Genomic DNA, 18,581 nt, shown 5'->3' with positions numbered 1-18,581 from the left:
CTGTTGGTTACACCACTGCGAAAAGGGGGATGGAATAAAGATCCAGCTACATTTAGGTCTCACAGTGAACTAGACCAGTACCTAGACTGAGGTAGACTAGACTAGCCATGCATGGTCAGACCACCCACCAAATGACAGTCCGCGATTAATGGCGACGATATGCGCGCACGAGAAAGATGCGGCAAGACGTTGCCCAAGGCGCCAAAGGACTGTCAAGTGTCTGCTTCTACTTCGCTTGCGCAATACCGAGATGTCGCTAATTTGGTTGGTTAATTGGTTCTTTGGTTTGTTCCTGCTGATTTTTTTTCTTCTTTTCAAGACCCAAGGGTCGATCATTTCGCGGATTCCTCGATGACATTCTGTACTACTACTAATAGGTGCTCTCTGGTACTACCATGTGCACATCAAGCCAGGAATCACATCTTTTCCCATCATTTTACCGTCAATGTTGCAACCTTCTTTAATTTTCTTTCTCTTTTATTATTGTCTTCGTGGAAGCTACAAGAAGCGGCATCCACATCGCGTCCGTCATCCGCTGACGAATACAAAATGGCGAATTGTGAAGGTGCGTCGTCGTTGCGATGAGCCCTTACGCACCATCTTTTTTACGTAGGGTCAAACTGAAAGCGGTCCTCACCCGCAGTTAGAGCATTCAGCTACCGTGGGAACAGAAGGAGCGCTTCGAACAGCTGAAGAGGAGGCAGCGCAGACCCTGTCCCTCGAAATCCGGTAAAGGCATCTCTTCCATCGCTAACTGTTTACCATCATCCCTGTGAGCTCTTTGAACGAACAGCTGCGCAGACAGCGTCACGGCGGCGCGCAGCGACGCGTCGTGCTTTCACCGCTCCACGAAAAAAGGAAGGTGCTGCGCGTTTGAGTCAGTTCTCCGACCAGACGCCGCAACAGGGAGCGGGCTGCCGAGAGAAAGATGGCCACCATCTCGCAAACTAAAGTGCACGCCTCGGAAGGATCCGAGACCGACGCTCCCAGCACCGCCCGCGTGGTGCTGAAGCTGAGGAAGCCGGCTACCAAGAACCGGCGACAGGTCGCCTGGACCGAGGGCACCGTCGACAACGAGCACATGAACCGGCGCAAGTCGAAGTGCTGCTGCGTGTACGTCAAGCCGCGCAAGTTCGGCGAGAGCTCGAGCTCGAGCGAGGACGACGAGTGCGAGCACTGCCGCGGCCACGTCGAGCGCAGGCAGAGGAACAAGAAGCCGGCGGCGCCCGCTGGCACCGTCACGACGGCTTCCGCGGGGACGATGGCCGAAGGCGCCGAAGAAGCGTCGGCGGGCGCTCCGCCGGCCTCCAGACGCCACGTCGCCTGGGCCGCCGACACGGTCGACAACGAGAACATGAACAAGCGCAAGTCCAAGTGCTGCTGCATCTTCGAGAAGAGGCACGAGTTCGGCGAGAGCTCGTCGGACAGCGAGGCGGACGACTGCCCCAACTGCCGCGGCCACAAGGAGGTCAGATCCAAGAAGAACGCGAATGACGCCGCCGAGCCTCTGCTGGCGAGCCAGTTCATGGTTCACGGCGACGCCTCCTAAAGTGCCGTCGTTTCATACACAAACAAACTCGTAGTGGTGCCCGTTTGCTAGAGTCGAAGGAGAGAGACTTTTATCCCAAAGACGCCAGCTTGCCCGATGCATCCCCTCATGGCGACCGGAAGTGAAAAAAAAAATTAAATTAGGTGGCCGCGTGTACGTGCCATAACTCTGTCGTCTGAGAAGTCAGAAGTACCCATAACTGACATAGGGCCGAAAAATGACAGGGTTCACGAGTTTATTCATGGTACTGCACCTCTGACGTAGGAAACTCTTGGCAAAGAGTTGCTGAATTCATTTTTTTTTACTAGCCCAGCAGTGTAGAGAGTAGAAAAGCTCATTAAGGTGGCTGTGCACAAACGCCTGCTTCAAGTTTATGGATGCATTTTAAGCTTGCTTGCTTTGTTAGGCAATTTACCACCTCTTAGCCAAGTGCTAAGCACTATGCATTCTTCATTTCCTAAACATTTCATTGTTTTGCATTGTTGGGCTGTTGACGTTGCAGTGCATATTAGCCCTAAGTCTGTGATAATTGTGTTGCACAGTCTGTGAGCAGTTGTATGTTGCTCTGTGGTGCTTATTAGCAGACATAATCACACCTGAAGTAGGAACGGTGAAAAATGTTGGAGTGACTGCTGCCCACGAGCAAGACAGCTGCAATTGTGTTGAAAGGCATCACTGCAAGAAAAAAAAAATGCATGTGGCTGCCACGAACTGTGTACAAATGTTGTTGCCAATAAAGGAAAGACTGAAGTACTGTGTTCTCAGTTAATTTTAAATTTGTGGATGGGGTGAAGCAAGCCTGTTTACCCTGTTTTTTGCTGGGCAACATATTGAGCGTAGTCTTGCCATAGCTATTTCATCTCAATAGATCAGCATTGCTTAGTGCCTGAGAATCATCTTGGATACAGTGCTTGTGAAAAAGTCGAGCAACTGCATTAAGGGGTCCAGTCTATGTTAATGGCAATGTAACAGGGCTTCACATACACAGTGAATTGTGCATAAGGCTGCCTAATAAGTTTTGTGCGTTCCTCCAATTACGTCGTTAGAAATTCACCATGAACAGAAGAATGTTCCAGAGCTCAGATGCTGAGAAACAGCCAGATTAAGTCGTGACTGCAGAGGGAAAGGCTCCGTGGGCTGACAGCCAACCTTGTGTTTCTGTCGATTTTCAGAACAATGGAGGAAGAACGGCTTGAAACGGAAAACCGGCGCTTGGCTGACCAACTGTCCAATCAGGTGTCTCATCTCAAGAGTGTAAGATTACTCGGTCTGTCTGACCTCTTGCATTTTCCCCCCCTTATGTAAGCTGCTTTCTTCACAACCTGAAAAGCTTATCCATTTATTCTAGCCATATGAACTGCACACATTTATCATTACATGCTGCACTAGATGGCTAGATATGGTGCTCTGCGGCCGATGGTCAGGGGGTTTGATTCCCGACTGCAATCTGATCGAGGTGGAAAGCAGGAACACTCGTGTGCATTTGGGTGCATGTTAGAAGCCGAGGTGGCTAAAATGAGTTTGAAGCACTCTGCTACAGCCTCCCTCATAGCTAGGCTTCCTGCGTTTTAGGATTAATCTGATACAATCTGAAGAACACTAGCCGGTTAAGAAAATCAACAGTTCGGATTTATCCAGAAAATTCTTAATTTTGGGGCCCACAGTTGAAATCCTATGACCGTGCCACGACTACACTTGAGGAAAAAAGTGATGTGCTGAAGCTCTTTATCATGACAGCAAACTCCTCGCGAAACTTGGTCATGGAGTTGAGGTTGCTGAATGCATCTCAATAATTGAAGAACCAGAGCCCGAGTCCATACTTTTCCGCATTATGTGCACCTGTAGGCACTACCAAGTCAGTGGAATGATGCATATGCAAATAACTTTGTGCCGGCATTGACAGCATGTTTGGCATAACAGGTGAGATGTGCCATGAAGTCCAGCTTCCAAGAGTACTATGCTACTGTTGCGGATAAGTGAAGGTGCACCAAGCAGCGAAACACTCAAAAGTTGCAGTACACAAGCGAGTCATTCTGGTACTACGCTCAGATTCTTAACCCAAACATAATGGCGGAAGCGCTAACAGCATTTGACACGCACAAACTGTTGTTTTCTGCCGTTTTACCACTGCTGCATGGCTACACCTTGCTGCCAAGGGGTTTTTCAGAATACCATGTGTATGCTGTTGAAGAAATCGATGCCATAGTTTACTGGAGAGTCCTCGACCGAGACTGGTCCATCCTTTCATATCCTATATTGAACCTACTGGCCTGTTCTATATCTGGTGCGAACGTTGAAAGGGTATTCTCAGTGTTTCTTTCTGTAAATAAATGTGTGCCACGATTATTGGTTAATATGCGTCTATATATTATGGCGAATTGTAAAGGTGATAAACCTTCCTGCCATTCTAAATGTTAAATATAAATAGAAATGTTTTTTTTTTTCAAACAGAGCTGTCTTGGGGTATGGGCGGGCAAAACTAAAGATTAATAACAGCATCAAAGGCCAGAAAACTAGGAATTTTGTTGCACTGTAAAGAAAAGCTTCAATTACCATGAAAATTTTGCCCAAAAATAAACACTGAACATGCAGAACCCAGCTCATAGTCTACTGTACAGCTTCAGGATGCAAAACTGAATCAATTAAATAGGCCTTGAAATGATTTTGACAATTAACTTTAGCAGGGAGCCTGATGTTCATGTCATACGGATGCCCGCTCACTCCCCTCCCGGGCAATGAAACCATGCACACCCTAGCTTGAGAGTTAATGAGCTGAGCAGGGGCAGGAACAACGTGGAGCCTGAGCCTGAAGAGAGACTGCATGATCAAATATGAAATTGCCAAACACTACAGACTATTGAGACAGTATGGTGACTATTACAAACAAGCACCTTCCTAAAGCTGATCGCTTATTATCACTTACCCAGAACACGATTCAGATAAATGTAAAGACTGTAATCAGCGAGAGGACCTCATACACATAATCTGGGCTTGCCCCAACGTAGTGCAGGGGCCAAACAACACATATGCGAACGCGGAGCAGTGGGAGACTGCGCTGCTCAGCTCGGACAGTGTGGTTCAGCCACGAGTCATCAGGCAAGCTGAAGATGCTGCTAGGACGCAAGGGCTCCTAGCCGCCATCTAAGGGAGGGGAGATAAACTCCTCATGGCACTTGCAGTTTTCAATAAAAGTTGTTTCATCAATTCTGTACAAGGGCACTGAGCCTTGATAACCGCAAGGACTGGTCCCTTGTGATTATCAACGGATAAATCTAGGTGTTCTGCATAAACTGCGTATTTATTTGATTATGAACATTCACATCACTGCATATCACAGCAGCGCCGCTTCCCTGCGTTTTCAGCCACGTCGCCATTCTACATAGAATGGGTGAGTGATGTCACTCGTGCAAGCAGTTTAATTGGCTTCCCATATGACGTCATCAGGAACACTTGCAGCGTGCCACTCCATTAAGCTTATTTTTTTGTAGATAGAATATGTATGCAAAGTTGTGTACCTGCAAAAATGAATACACAGATACAGTAAATGTATACCTTTCTTCAAATGAACGCTGCACTGCTGCCTGGGAATGCAAATCCTGCTACAGCGGTTGTCTGTACATTTTATGCACATGTGAGGGAAGGAGAGGAACAGAGAACTACTTCCGAGAATCTGGGCTTTGTGGGAGCTTTGCGAGGCTACACATAGCAAGGGGAAGGGTGAATGTGAATGCGACAAAGCTTAAAAATATATTGTATAGTGGCAATGGCAGCTGATGGGACGCGTATAGATTATCTCGCATGAACATAAGTACAGCGGTGTCTTCTGGTGCCAGAAACGTGAATGGTGCCACCATCGCTGCACTGTGCTCGCCTTTTCGACGAGTGCTGTACTCAAAATTCATTTTCAAGTTACCGTCATTAGAGTAAGGAGGAAAAACTGCATTGGAAAGAGATGTAGGAACAAGCTTGGTTCAAATCGACCAGAAGTAGACAACACTGTTGTGGCCAAAAAGGCAGGACACAGCCGTTGTTGCACAGAATAAAAGTTGATGGGGAATGCCATGGCTCGAGAGTAGGGCAGTGCTCATCCTCTTGTCTCGTGTGTGTGGCCCGTTTGATATAGTGAGCTGACAAAAAATTCTTGTGAGATAGCATTCTATATAAAAGATGCACTCTATGTTAAGGCACAACAAACTTAGATAACAGCAAAAATCATTTTCAGGGACCCTCTAGTGTTACGCCATTGTCAGGCCCAGAAGCAGTGATAACACCTGTCTTGCGAAGTATGTCCACACTTTGCACAAACAGAGTACGGTTGTAAGGCCGTTAAAAGATCCGCTTTTAATGAAATTGGCATTCTTTGGGAGCTTAAAACTTTTTTTTACTATATCCATCTATATCTAACCTCTTTCACGTCAACTTGGGATACTGTGTACGTACCTGCATAGACGATTCGGTAATAAAAAAAAAAAAGAACTTGGGCCGTTGGATATGTGCCGTTGGCTAGGTTCCTGAATAGACAACTTGGGTCGTTGGGTATAGGCAACTGGGCATGTTACACTTGGCATGTGAACATTCTTCACCAATCTTACAGAATAGGTATGTGCCACTGAGTGGGTGTCCAGATAGACAAGCAGAGCAAGAGGCAAGGAGTGAAGAAGTCGGCTAAAGAGAAAGGAAAAAGTCGGCATCAAAAGCAGCTGAGCGTGGACAACAAAGTGAAGGGAACAAAATGGGAGTGGAGTGTGCATTGAGTGAGGAGAATTGAGCCGTGGAGGAGTGAAGATGCCGATAACATGAAATTAAAGAAGTCTGTTGCATAAATTTGGAAATAAGGTGTGTTGCCAGATTGGCTTGGTGCTAATCACAATAAAATCTACATTAATTGCAAGATCGGTTCTGTCGGAATTATCTGTGTGTTAATGACATTGGTCTGCTTCAAGTTGGAAGTGCTGCAAACTAATGCTGGAAGGGAACTAACAGTTGCACTCTTGTAATGTCATTTAACAGCTGTACCAGTTTCTTGCAAAATAATACTGTGAAACTTTGTTATACCAGGGGTACTGCAGATGATCTACTCGATTTTGTTTTTTCATGGTTGGACACGCTCTCACAATAATTTCACTGTCACTTTTTTTTAGGAGACTGCATTGTTATATAATGTGCAACATTATCCAAAGCAGAATTCACAACAAAAGCTTTAGTTTTGCTGGCCTTTATTCATAGTAGTGCCAGCAACGAAAGAATGGTGCTAATTGCTAGTTATGTCACCATATTAACCAATTTTCACTATATTTGAAATAACTATTTCGGGGAGCATGCTGAATTGTAGAGTTGAAGGCAGTCACTACACTAAATGTTTTCACTTAGTAATAATGAGGGTATGATGTGTTACGAGATAATTATATCTAAAACCACAATGGTATACATTGTTCTACATGCTGATGTCCCACATTGGATAACTGGGGCTTTATGAAAAAATAATGAGTAGAAAGCAGGCCACATGAGAAAAAATTTAAGTGCTGCCAAGTGACGAAGTGATCGTATAGACAGTTATGTGTGTTAGAACATGGATAATAACTTCTCAAAAGCCTTTATACTTACATGACCAGGGCCTTCACAATTTCATTCAAATACCTGTATAAGCTGAAGAGCAAGCTGTTTAAACACATGCACACACACACACAAAAAAGGAATCAATGCACTTTGGGGGTAAATATCTTGGAACTTGTGATGTTCTGAAAATTCTTAGTAGACATTTCTTGAGCACTGACTTATTTGCAGTGTGTGCATTAAAGTTACCAGATGTTATTTTCAAAAATTGATTAATTAATAATATTACTTGCAAGTATCACATCTCTGATGTGTGGAAACAATACGAGTATTGGCCAGCAAGATTAGCTTCGCTTGAATCCTGATATTTTTAATAGTAGGAAATGATTGTTGCTGAAGTGTGCCATAAAGTTGTTTCCATCATGTGGTGAATAATGGCAAGGGTGTTACTTTTATGATAAATTTGTGTTGATGTGTGTTTTTCTCAGCATAGTTGCGTTAACGTACTCCACATTGTTTATCCCTAGCTGGCCTATGACATCGAACTGGAGACCAAAGAACACAACCGCCTACTTGGAGGACTCGTGAGTCATATTTCAAAAATTTCTGAGATTCCATGACTTATTAAAAGGAGGCAGTCAAGTTTTTTTCAAGAGTGCGCTATCCTTGGGATGTAATAATTTGTAAATCTTTCAAATTTTACCCAGGAAGTATTTTATATCCCACCACATGCCTTTGCCTGCTATAGCTAAGCAGCAGCTTTGCCTGGACTAGTTGTATCAGTTAGTTGTATATAGTTGTATCAACAGTACCTGAAAAGGTACTGTTGATACAACTATATACATAAAGAAAACCCCCCACTATATATAAAAAAAAATGGAGGTAATGTTTCAAAATCTAAGGTACATCCCGAAACACTTCTGATTGTACCTGAGCTCTAAAATTAACTTATGTGTACTAGGTGCATTACTGAAAAGATTTACAGGATTACAGAGAGTTATGTCTGTTTTCTGCAACACTAGTATGTTTTCATGTAGGAAGGCTCATCTTTTATGGCTTTTGACAGTAATGGTTTCTACCAGGTGACTTGCTGAAGAATATTGCTGTTTTTAAATACAGTTCACATGAAATCGTCTACATCACTCCTGCACCTGAAGTATTCTCGGGAGTTTATGTGTGGAGTTGATACTTGTGTACACGCCAAAACCTGTTCTGCTGCAGCATGTCTTTAAATGATACTCGAGATGAAATAGATGTGTTCAACCTCAGCATTAAACAGAGAAAATTAATTGGCACCTGAAGGGGATAATCTGTAGCAAGCACTATATAAAAAGCCTTTTTATGAATGCTGATATGCAATGCCTTTTATACTTACCTGGGGCTCTGTGGAGAAACTGCAATACTTTTTCAACACAGTAAGAAAACCTTTACGATCTGTAGAGGATGCCACCCTGAACATGCGAGCCAAATATTTTTCCACTGCATGCAGCAGGGAGCCCAAGGTCCTGTATAAAGGACTGCTTCCTCTCTCCTGCAGCTTTTGAAGATCCCTCTGTTATGGCCTTATGCCCTTCCTATGACATCACAGACCTGCACGACAGTTGACAGACACCAGCCATTGAGGGAATGTTCATATCCCTGAGTTACTCCCGAGTGAAAGCGCATGCTTGCATGCACATTTGTACTGTCTTCTAGCAAACAAGAAGTTGATGTTCATTAATATGTCACACCCATCTTCTTAACGTTCCTTCATCGCCCTTGAAGGCTTACCATAGGTGCACCACGTAAGGAACAAAAAGACAGGAGCAATAGGTATGGCATTGCTGCTGCCACTGCCCCAGGAAATGTGTTGAAGAGGAAGGGGGAAAGTAAACATTGCACTCTGCATATCTACATTATTATTAGCTGCTTTTAATGAATTTCTGAGGGAATATATTAATTGAACAGCATTTCGCTCACTCAAGTGTGTTCTCAGTTTTGAAGAAATGGTATTGCAGGGCTTGAGTGATAGTAGGTTTTAGGGAGGTATGGTTGGCAGTAAATGATAGGCCAGTATCGTTAAAAAGTAAAGTAGTGAAGTATATAATATGTGGACTCAGCCAGTGCTGACAGGTACAGTGCTCACGGAATGAAACGCATCAATTTAGGGCTAAGTAATGTGCATACTTTCGTTTCAACCGGCCGCAGTTCTTGTCACATCGACGTAATTGTGGCGTGTACACTTACATCGGAGTCCTCTTCACCTTTGGTGATCAAATTCCTAGCGACATGACATGGTGCTCTTGCGTACTTTGCACATATGTAGGGTTCTACTAAATGATCCGTGTCCTATTTCATTCCGTGAGCACTGTACATTAAAAACTTGTAGGATAACAGAAAAACTTGAAGGGAAACTGAAGGACCTTGCAAGGAGCGATGGAAGGAAAGGTGGTAGGTGTGGCGGTTAGGAGAAAGGAAGGCTGCAGTATTTATTAGGTGTTGGACACAGGTAGATAAAATTCTAGTTGGGAATAACAGGGGTGTGGTGTGATAGCCCAGTGGCTACGGCATCGCTCTGCTGAGCTTGAGGTCGCAGATTCAATACTGGCTATGGCGGCCACATTCCATTGGGCCGGAATGCACGCAAAGTGCCTAGAGCGGCCAGTTGCGCGGCAATTTGGGGTGTATTTGCAGGCTTCTTTCATACTCGGAAAAACACTTTTAGATGCCACGTATTGAGCAACAGAAAGCTGAATCGGGAGCTTTTCATGTTGCTGTACAATTTTCTCATTGACACTTTTCATATAACTATAATAATTGAGAAGTTGATTAATTAATGAAGACTACTATGTAATTAGGCAGAACAAAAAATAATTATCAGAGTATCTCCAAACGGCAACAAACAACATTGCCTTGGTTCTGTCCAGCTACATGGAATTCGCACATTTTCAAATCTTTTTGTTCACCCTGTGGTGAAGCTGAGCCATAAGCTGAGGAGGTGGCCTGACAATGGGACAGTGGCGATGACAATCTGGGAGGCCATAGTCAGCCAGGCATTCCTGCCTGTATTGAGTCACAGCCTCACTCACAGAGGCCGCCGCACTCTTACAAATATCGATGACAAAGCATTCTGAAGAAATCACACCAGTGAATTATACTGCCAAGAAATTCAATAAAGGTGTCCAAATAGCATTCTCTTTCATGTTTAAATGCAGGGTAATAAACATGTCATTAGCAGTGACTACCAACTAAAAATGTGTGTAGTGTTTCCCTTCTCTCTTTTTTTTCTTACTCTAAGCGATTGTGACTGCTTTTGATTATTTCTTTTTTTTTGTCTGTTCATATTGTACTCTCGTCTAGCATTCTTTTTCTTTGCATCTGTGTAAGTGTGTGTTTAGCTATGATTTTAAGATAGCGGGCTCTACAGTAGCCAAACTTTCTGTACTGTCACAGTTAATAAACGACAACAACAATTAAAAATGAGTGTGTTAATTCATTGAAGTTGGTGCCCTGTCCTTTCATTGGTAGTGCCAGTTACCTCCTGTGTATGAATGATTTCCTCATTTAGGAAAGCTTTGTTTTTTGGTAGAGGCAGTGTCCTGAACCTGATGGAGAATTTGTATATCATATAGCTTGACTTGATACATGCTTATAGCATCACTTTAAATGGCACTACGACATAGCACACATTACGTTAAGTTTCTTTAGTGAATTACACTTCTGCAATAGCAAAATGGTAACTCTTGCTGTGATAGTAGGCGTAGTAAGCCATAGATGATGAAATACAGGTGGTGACAGCACATTGCAGTTTCTGCTCCAACTCGTCCACGATTTCATGTACTTCGTCAGTGTTCCCTCGTCCTTGGTCAACTATTCTTGGTAAAGAAAGACCACATTGCGTTATAGAAGATCCAATGGGTTCACATAGCAAGATTTAATAACTTTTGCTTTATCAAAATGGCCCAGTTATGAGAAAATACTTGGACATCCGTGATGCCATGTTGATTTACCAGTGTTGAGGTTTCAGTGTTAAAAAAAAATTAAAGTATGGCCTTTAATTGCTCTAGCAATGATCAACATTCTTCTGTCAAAGTAATTAAAGTAAGGTTTGGGAGCAATATTTTAGCAGTATAAGCTTTTTTTCTCCATTTTTCTCTAGGGCTGGGACTTTGATGGATCTCAAGGCATTCTCTCGGGCAGCATGGGCCGTGTGAACAAGATGCTCAAGTCCAACAGGTCCAACCGTCGGCTCATGTGCTATGTGATTCTTGGAGTGGTGGCGTTGGTGCTGCTTGGCTACACACTTGCCGTCAGGGCGACTCGTCAATGATGTTACCCAAGCAACGCAAAGGATGTGCAGATGCATAAATTTCACATGAACAAAAAGAATGCTCTGTCCTGACACCTAGTGGGTCATCTGTACAGTGCTGATGTGCTGTGGCAGCCACTTTTTGTTGTACTCTGTTTTGGAGTGTATTAAGGGTTGCCAGGTGTGCTGATTTTCATCTCGGCACTTACTTTTGATTACCTTTGAGTTGTGTTAGCTACAACATGCTTTACTACTTTTTAAAAACAAGATCAGGTACAGTTGAACCAGAAAGAAGTCGCAGTCAACATGAAAATGGCTTCATTATAGCCTATATTCATTATAAGCATATATTTGTTGTAGGCTGATTGATATCAGAGAGCAGCCTTTTATAATTACTGCATTATATTGAATAATTTCCTGTATCCATGTTATATCGAGGTTTGATGGTATCACAGCGGTACCATAATATTTTGGTAGCAACGAAACTGCTCATGAGCAGTCATGGATTGTGTATACAGTATGCATTCAGCTACTTGTCTCATTTTAGAGCACAACTCTCAGGCGCCTGTTCCTGGGTTGAACGTCAGCGTCCCTCGGCGTAACCGAGCGAATGCGCTCGTGCCACTGCTCGTGCTTTCGTTGTCTTCTACTACAGCTGGCTTCAACGCTGCTCATCACGCCAGCGTTCCCACACTGTCCCTCCCTCTGTGAAGGCGCTGACGGCACCGGCTCACTGCCAGTTGGTACGGTGATTTTGGTCTCAAATTGTTTGCCTCAATATACTGCGAAATGAAAACACGTGTCGAGCTGCACTCCAATTTCGCATGAGGGAGTATCATAATTGTTGGACACTTTTTTGTTTTTCGTGATGTTGAAGGGAATTCCGAGGTCATCATTTGAACATGTCTTTTAAATCCACGTAAAGGAGCATGGAGTATGGGTTCCTTATAGCATCATTAAATAATTATTTGGCTGCTTTTCTCTGATGTCCAGCCCAGAGTGCCTACTTTTGGTTACCTTCGTGAATTTTGTGGCTACATTTTGAATTTGGGACTTGGAAACCCTGACACTAGCTATCTTTTTTGTCTCTCACTCTGCTGACACTTTCTTTTTGTTTGTTTTAGTCTGCCCTCTTTCAAAACACTACTGTGTAGTTGATGCTTGATGACCTTACAGCAACGTGGATCAGCTCTATGAAGAGTCTCATAAGGTTATGTGCACTTATATGAAGCTTTACACATTGAAACGAACTTCTTTCTCTCAGTACCCGGCAGCTTCTGCATAAATTACTGGCACTCTCCCATTGTTGGCAGCACCTCAGTTTCTCACACTGTCCCGTTTCGGAATTGCGTCAGCCTGCTTGTTGTCATTATACAAAATGTATCTTAGTTCTGTTTGTCCGTTATCATTGTGCCACTTGGCTTTATTTAAAAGTTTATTTGTTTTGGTTTGCCTATTTTCAAAAGGGTAGTAGATGTTGGCTGAAGGCTTGTTGCTTGGTTGTGTACAGAGATAGGAAGAACAATGCCTATGGTATATATTAGAGAATGAACATCGGAAGCTGACATTATTGTTAAGATTAACAAGGAATGGTGTTGAGCTGTTTATGTAGTGTGTGAAACAGGTAACTAAGGGTCTATTATAGGGGAGAGAAGGGGGTGCCTATGGAAGAATGTGGTTCAGGACAGCAAAGATTAGGAAGAATGATGGGATGAGGCACTTAAGAGGCTTAGAATGGTACTTCCTGTCTTGGGACGAGGATAACTGGACATTGCTCTAGATGCCGTCATCCTGCAGTAGACAAATTATGCCGATGGTGCAGTGTAGTTCTTTGTGTTATACTGTTTTAATTAAGAAGCAAACTGCTGCTGCCTCATAAGGAGCACAGGTGTATTATGGTGATAGCATAATGCTTTAGAAGAACTTTCTGTGGGCCTAGTTGGTGTTACCCTCCTTCTGCGCCCTGTCTCTTGTTTGCGCTTTAAAAATATTTGTCAGGCATAATGCTTCCCAAGTGTTGCCCATGCAATTATAAAAGAGCTTCATCATAGGTGACAGTGGACTTTCAGCAGGAACATATTAAGTTATGTAATAAGCATGCTACGATATTCGGAGGTCATGTGAGTGGACAGAAAGAGTAATTACATTATTCATTGCAACAGTAAGGCGATGCTAAAACCTGGGAAAGCCATGTAAAAGTATCTGCAAAAGCCTTGAAAGGTTTGACGTTTTACTAAAGCAAATGAGGCAACCACATAGCTTCAGCTTTGTTGGTTTAATGTTACATGCAGAGGTAAAAAATTGTGGTAGCATACATAGCTATTGTTCTTTTCTCTTGTTTATAATAATAAAATATATATCTGTCACTATTCTTAGCAAGAAAGAGGGTTATTAATAATAAGTGATGGTGGGAAGTTACAACATAGACTTGCTCAAGCAATTACATATCACTGTAGTAATAGGACAATTTTTTTGCAAACGGGTAAATCTGTTTTGCAGAGAATGATGAGCATAAAATGCAAAGTTTTACATGCATGCTTTTGATGCAGCTTGTAAAGAGGGCTGCTAATCATGACTCGTTACATGCACAAGAAGGCTGTCTGATATCAACTATCTTCATTATTGAGCTCAAGAATTATGGAAACATTCAAAACATTACACAGGCAGGATTGATCTTGCCAGCTTCTTGCGATAACTACATATGTGCATGTTGCTTAAGTGAGACTGTTTCCATGGGTTCATAACATGAGCTTCGAGTCAATGTGGTGAATTTTACTGGCTGAGGTTCAGAGCAGTGGTAGAGTTCAGAATTTGCATCATCACCACAGATAAAAGTTGTTAGCTTATTTTCTCTTATTCATTATCTTATTAATTAGTGTAGTGCAGGTATTGCAATTGCAGTGTGTAAGCCTCCCATTGCTCAAGCTGTAATCACACACAAAAAAATCTGAGACTTGCACCACTTCCAAGACACCACTTCCAAGACCCTTATTGTCCCCGTACTTTTTGCAAGTTGCATTGGTATTCTACTACTCATAGTTTTCTCACAAGCCTTTGGGCGATATGTAGCAAAGCTTCATCGAACACATATGCATGGAAAAGTAGGTGTACAAGACACGCACAAAAAAAAAACCAAGGGGGACAACATAAACACCATTGTCAATGGAAATGTCACACAGTAGTCGAAAAAGAATGAAGTTATAAAAGCTTTCTACACATGCTCATGGGAAAGCGAGTGCACTCCGAAATTTGAACATATGTATGAGATTCTATTACGAAATGGAAATTAAGAAGTGAGTCTTTTGGTCGAAGCATGGCGTATCAGTGATGGCAGTAACATGTGCATAAGTCCGCTCTAGGTTATCTTGCACAACAGGGAATCGCCGTCACATTATCTTTTGCGAATGCCTACCGATTGATGGGTAGGCACTGCCTTCCTATGAGCACAGATAGTTTTTGTGTCTTCTTTCTTTTTCCACCTGCGTGACCTTTAAGTTGATAGTCAATGTTTGTGTTGTCGTTCTTGTGTCCGCATATTGTATGCCAGGCATTTAGTACCATGAATCCCCACCAACTTTCTTAGCTTTCTCTAATTCTGAACACCTATTGGTCATCGCTGATTTCAGGGACCATTATCTCGAAAGTGGCAGTGTTGTCAAAATCACTGCTGAGTTGACTTGTCTTAACCATTGACAGGCTTCAATTTCCGAAATGCAACATGTGCTAAGTCATTAGCCCATTCTGTGCCTTGGGCAAGCTGTGCTCCTGGTAAAAATGTACCTGGTAAAAATGGTCTAGGACGAGCTGTGCTCATCAATGGCACTTTTCATTTTTTAGTAATGCCATGGATGAGCTGGTTTCATCTAAGTGCTTTGTTGTGCTTTTTATAGATGGCTGCACATAATCCATAGGGCAGAGCATGTAGAAACGAGTTCATTTTTATGGAGGTAGTAAAACAATTTGGCAAATAGGGTCCTTAAACATAGTGTCGCTAGCAGCTTGAGCTTCGTTGGCTCCTTCGCAAAAAAGGAGAGCTGACTTCAGCAAATAATCAGAAGATGAAGTATATACTGTGTTTCTAGCGAAGAAGACACTGAGATTCTCGATTCACACTACTCAATTTCTTAGAGTGGTGCTTCTGTTGAATTTGACGTCACAAAGCCGTGCAGTGAACTCGATGTATACAGAGTCCCTGCCTACCCGTCTTGCTTTTCATTTCTGGCATCTATAGATAAGATGATTTATGTGGAGGATACAGCTGACCATTGAAGTATTTCAATGTGTGCTCTGCAGGTGAACATAGAGTTTCATGTTCTCTTTTCATACCTATGGCACAGTATATGGTACAGTGCTGTTAAGCTCCAGTTTTACAATAATGGTTGAGGTTTTTAATAAATAAGCACTTAAAACATTGTCTGCAGTGTTTCATAAGAAATTTCACGATAAAGACATTTACCCATTTTTGGTTGGAGTTTCAAACAATAGGGTGTCGTAGAAGGAGTTAATTAAAAGTTCATTTGTGTTAATGATGTCATTCTCATCCCCACTGCTGACCACCGTTCAGGTGTCAGCAAATGTAGCTAGTCATTCGAAGCATGGCCAGCAGCATTTTTCTTACTTTCCTTTTGCTCATTTATATTTAAAAAATACAGTTGCATAGCTTTACATTTCATGGCATGCACCACTCGGGTGAATTTTGGTCAGAGAAAAGTATTTGATATCAAATCAACTGTTTTTAATAGCCGAGACAGTTGTTGCTGAGCTCCTTGCATTGTGACAGTGCAACAACAAGAAGAAAGAAATTGTGAGGTGACACTGGCAGCACAGATAGACTGCTTCAGAATGTAGAGCTTTTAACAAGTGGCCTCACCTTGTACCAGTGTTCGTACCTGCAGAGGTACATATTTTATTGTTTTCAAGCGAAGTGTGAATGGTGTCACATTAAGTGGCAACCACATAAACATTGTTCCATATGTATTTTTGGCTTTGGTGTATCTTCTATGTAGTTAGCTGTTATGGAATCTTTTGGATCAGTTTGATATTCTGAATAGATATGCAGGGAGATGGTGATAACTGGGATTAGCCAATAACTTTAGTGCACTCCATGGTGTCAGTGGCACTGCAAGGTCGTGACAGGTTCTACTGGAAAGCAATTATGGGTACATAAGGCTTTGATTTGGAGGCAGCAGTTGTCACTGTGACTTACTGTAACTGCGTGCCCTATTCCCTCTGGCCTTTTAGGTACATTATCAAAACGCACATTTGGTCAGGATTACAGTGTAATCCAGTGATGCAATATCAAGTAAAATATACATTGAAATATGTCCCGTGTAGTGTATCTGTGTGAATTCAGGAGCACTACAAAGCGAAATAGTGAATAAAACAGATTGTTGGGTTGTGCATTTCTAGAAACCTCGACTGATTGTGGGGTGTTTTGTGCCAGATGACGATCAAGTTCATCTGGGTTTTAAAGTTACTTTTTAAAGAAACTACTGTTTTTTGTATTGAAGCACAAAAGTAACTTGAACACCAATGCATTTTGATGGACAGTTGGAAAATTAATATATTGGAATTGGTGCTGTCCAGAGAACTCGTTTCAAGTGGATACGCCATGCAACCTCAGCGGCTATAATTCATAGATCGAAATATGTGGCGTAAAGCAATTTATTAAAAGTTTATTAGCGTAATTGTGTTGATTATTCAATTGAACATTTTGATTTCTCGTTGAAGTAATGACCGCCTCATCGAGTAATTTTGATCAAGGGTCAGAATTGCGCTATCTGCCATAGGCAAGCTTTAAGAAAATTAGTGCAGCTAAAAAAAAAAAGAAAATCTTACACAATTGTACAAATGTACCATATTTGCGGAGATATGTCGCGCGATTTTTTTTTCTGGGAATTCACAGTTTAAAAGTATCTCGTTCTACATTGTACCACGCAAATGTATACAATGCGATTCCGCCTCCCCCACCTACCCCTTTATTTTTCACTCGTTCGTCGGGCTTCACTGTTATGCGCTTTGTAGGAAGTAGGCTTCCCCACATGATAACAAGTAAAGTGGTGCAGCATGACGTAAAGGCGGCAGCTGGGTGAGGCTTCTGGTTACGTAAACCAACTCCGTCGGTCGCACCGCTTTCAGTACGGCCAGCCTTTGCTTACAGCGAAATCTAAGCACAAAATGTCATCCAATCCATTCCACGAGTATTCGTACACCGACAAGCCGTCCAACAAATTTGCTTTAGGTTTACGACAGCTCAAACAGCCGTATATCTTTCCGATGCGTCGTCCGACGAATCGGATGGATTTGACGCGGATTTGTAAACCCAACGTGTGACTAGTACACACGTATATAGGAGGCGCTGCTGGTATCAACGACTTGCATACGACTGCATCCAATTAGTTTACCCGAACGTGTCGTCGCTCGATCAGGTTTCAACTGCTGGAGAAGTCAGCTGTGAAACCACCTTTCAGTCGCATCGGATGTCGTATCGACGCCGCGTGCCCACTCTGTCGCACGCCAGGCCTCCGATACGACGCGTCAGACGCCGCATTGTACGACGAAAGTGGACGCGCCTTATGCATAAACTCGTGGTTCTAATAACATTTATTTGCGCGTAACAAAGACGGCGTGCGGGGCTGTGCAGAAAGGTGAAAACCCGCATGCAAGCGCGCCAGGCTAACTCGCTGTAATATACGACAGGTCCACCGCGACGCGTTAAGGAATGCGACGCGCCGTTAATTGTCGCATTATTGAGAAGTCGAGAGTGCAGGAGAGTTCCTTCTCAAAAGAGCGCCCCACCGTCTCACTAATTCCGTGCAGTCCAGCCGGAGCTATGGGACGCCGTCAGTCAACCAGAAGAAAGGCCATCGTCTTCCGTTGTCCGCGCGTAGCAGTCGCCCACCGTGCGACGCCGACTGAATCGAAGCCTGTCGGAGGGATTATTTGCAGACTACAATGGGCGAGCCCTCCTCCATTCCCGCACGTACAATAGGCTTTCGTTACTGATTTGACTGACACGAGCCCCAGCTTTCTGTGCACTGCACCGAATTGGTGAGACCACCGGCACGACGAGGATCGGGGTACCCGAATTGTTCAGCAACAATCGGTACGCCGCGGTGACACAACCGTGCACGTGGAAAGAGGACGCCAAGTGAATTGTGGGATAAAGGCAGCGCGAGCGGGTTGTTTGAA

At 43.2% G+C, this 18,581-nt stretch overlaps 2 protein-coding genes across 3 annotated transcripts; both read left to right on the top strand.

The window, feature by feature from the left end:
- Positions 1-12,376, top strand: LOC135912752 (BET1-like protein). 2 transcript variants are annotated; one of them, XM_065445287.2, is made up of 4 exons: positions 1-264; positions 2,722-2,803; positions 7,630-7,686; positions 11,241-12,376. In XM_065445287.2, exons 2-4 carry the CDS (start codon positions 2,726-2,728, stop codon positions 11,409-11,411), a joined length of 306 nt encoding a protein of 101 aa, XP_065301359.1. In that variant the 5' UTR covers positions 1-264; positions 2,722-2,725; the 3' UTR covers positions 11,412-12,376. The 2 variants fall into 2 exon arrangements, with proteins under 2 accessions (XP_065301359.1, XP_065301357.1); XM_065445285.2 differs by lacking the exon at positions 1-264 and adding an exon at positions 348-729.
- LOC135912751 (uncharacterized) lies at positions 726-2,299 on the top strand. The gene has a single exon (XM_065445284.2). The coding sequence runs from the start codon at positions 929-931 to the stop codon at positions 1,547-1,549; it is 621 nt and encodes a 206-aa protein (XP_065301356.1). The 5' UTR covers positions 726-928; the 3' UTR covers positions 1,550-2,299.
- Positions 12,377-18,581: the final 6,205 nt, after the last annotated feature.

Source organism: Dermacentor albipictus, chromosome 9, assembly GCF_038994185.2.
Source record: "Dermacentor albipictus isolate Rhodes 1998 colony chromosome 9, USDA_Dalb.pri_finalv2, whole genome shotgun sequence".
Classification (NCBI taxonomy): domain Eukaryota; kingdom Metazoa; phylum Arthropoda; class Arachnida; order Ixodida; family Ixodidae; genus Dermacentor; species Dermacentor albipictus.
Note: the sequence above shows the minus strand (reverse complement) of the source record. Positions and strands in the feature narration are given on the sequence as shown.

Coding starts and splice junctions, on each gene's coding strand:
- LOC135912752 (XM_065445287.2), top strand. CDS start 2,726: ATGGAGGAAGAACGGCTTGAAACGGAAAACCGGCGCTTGGCTGACCAA. Junction 2,804..7,629: donor AGGTGTCTCATCTCAAGAGT/GTAAGATTACTC, acceptor GTTTATCCCTAG/CTGGCCTATGACATCGAACT. Junction 7,687..11,240: donor ACCGCCTACTTGGAGGACTC/GTGAGTCATATT, acceptor ATTTTTCTCTAG/GGCTGGGACTTTGATGGATC.
- LOC135912751 (XM_065445284.2), top strand. CDS start 929: ATGGCCACCATCTCGCAAACTAAAGTGCACGCCTCGGAAGGATCCGAG.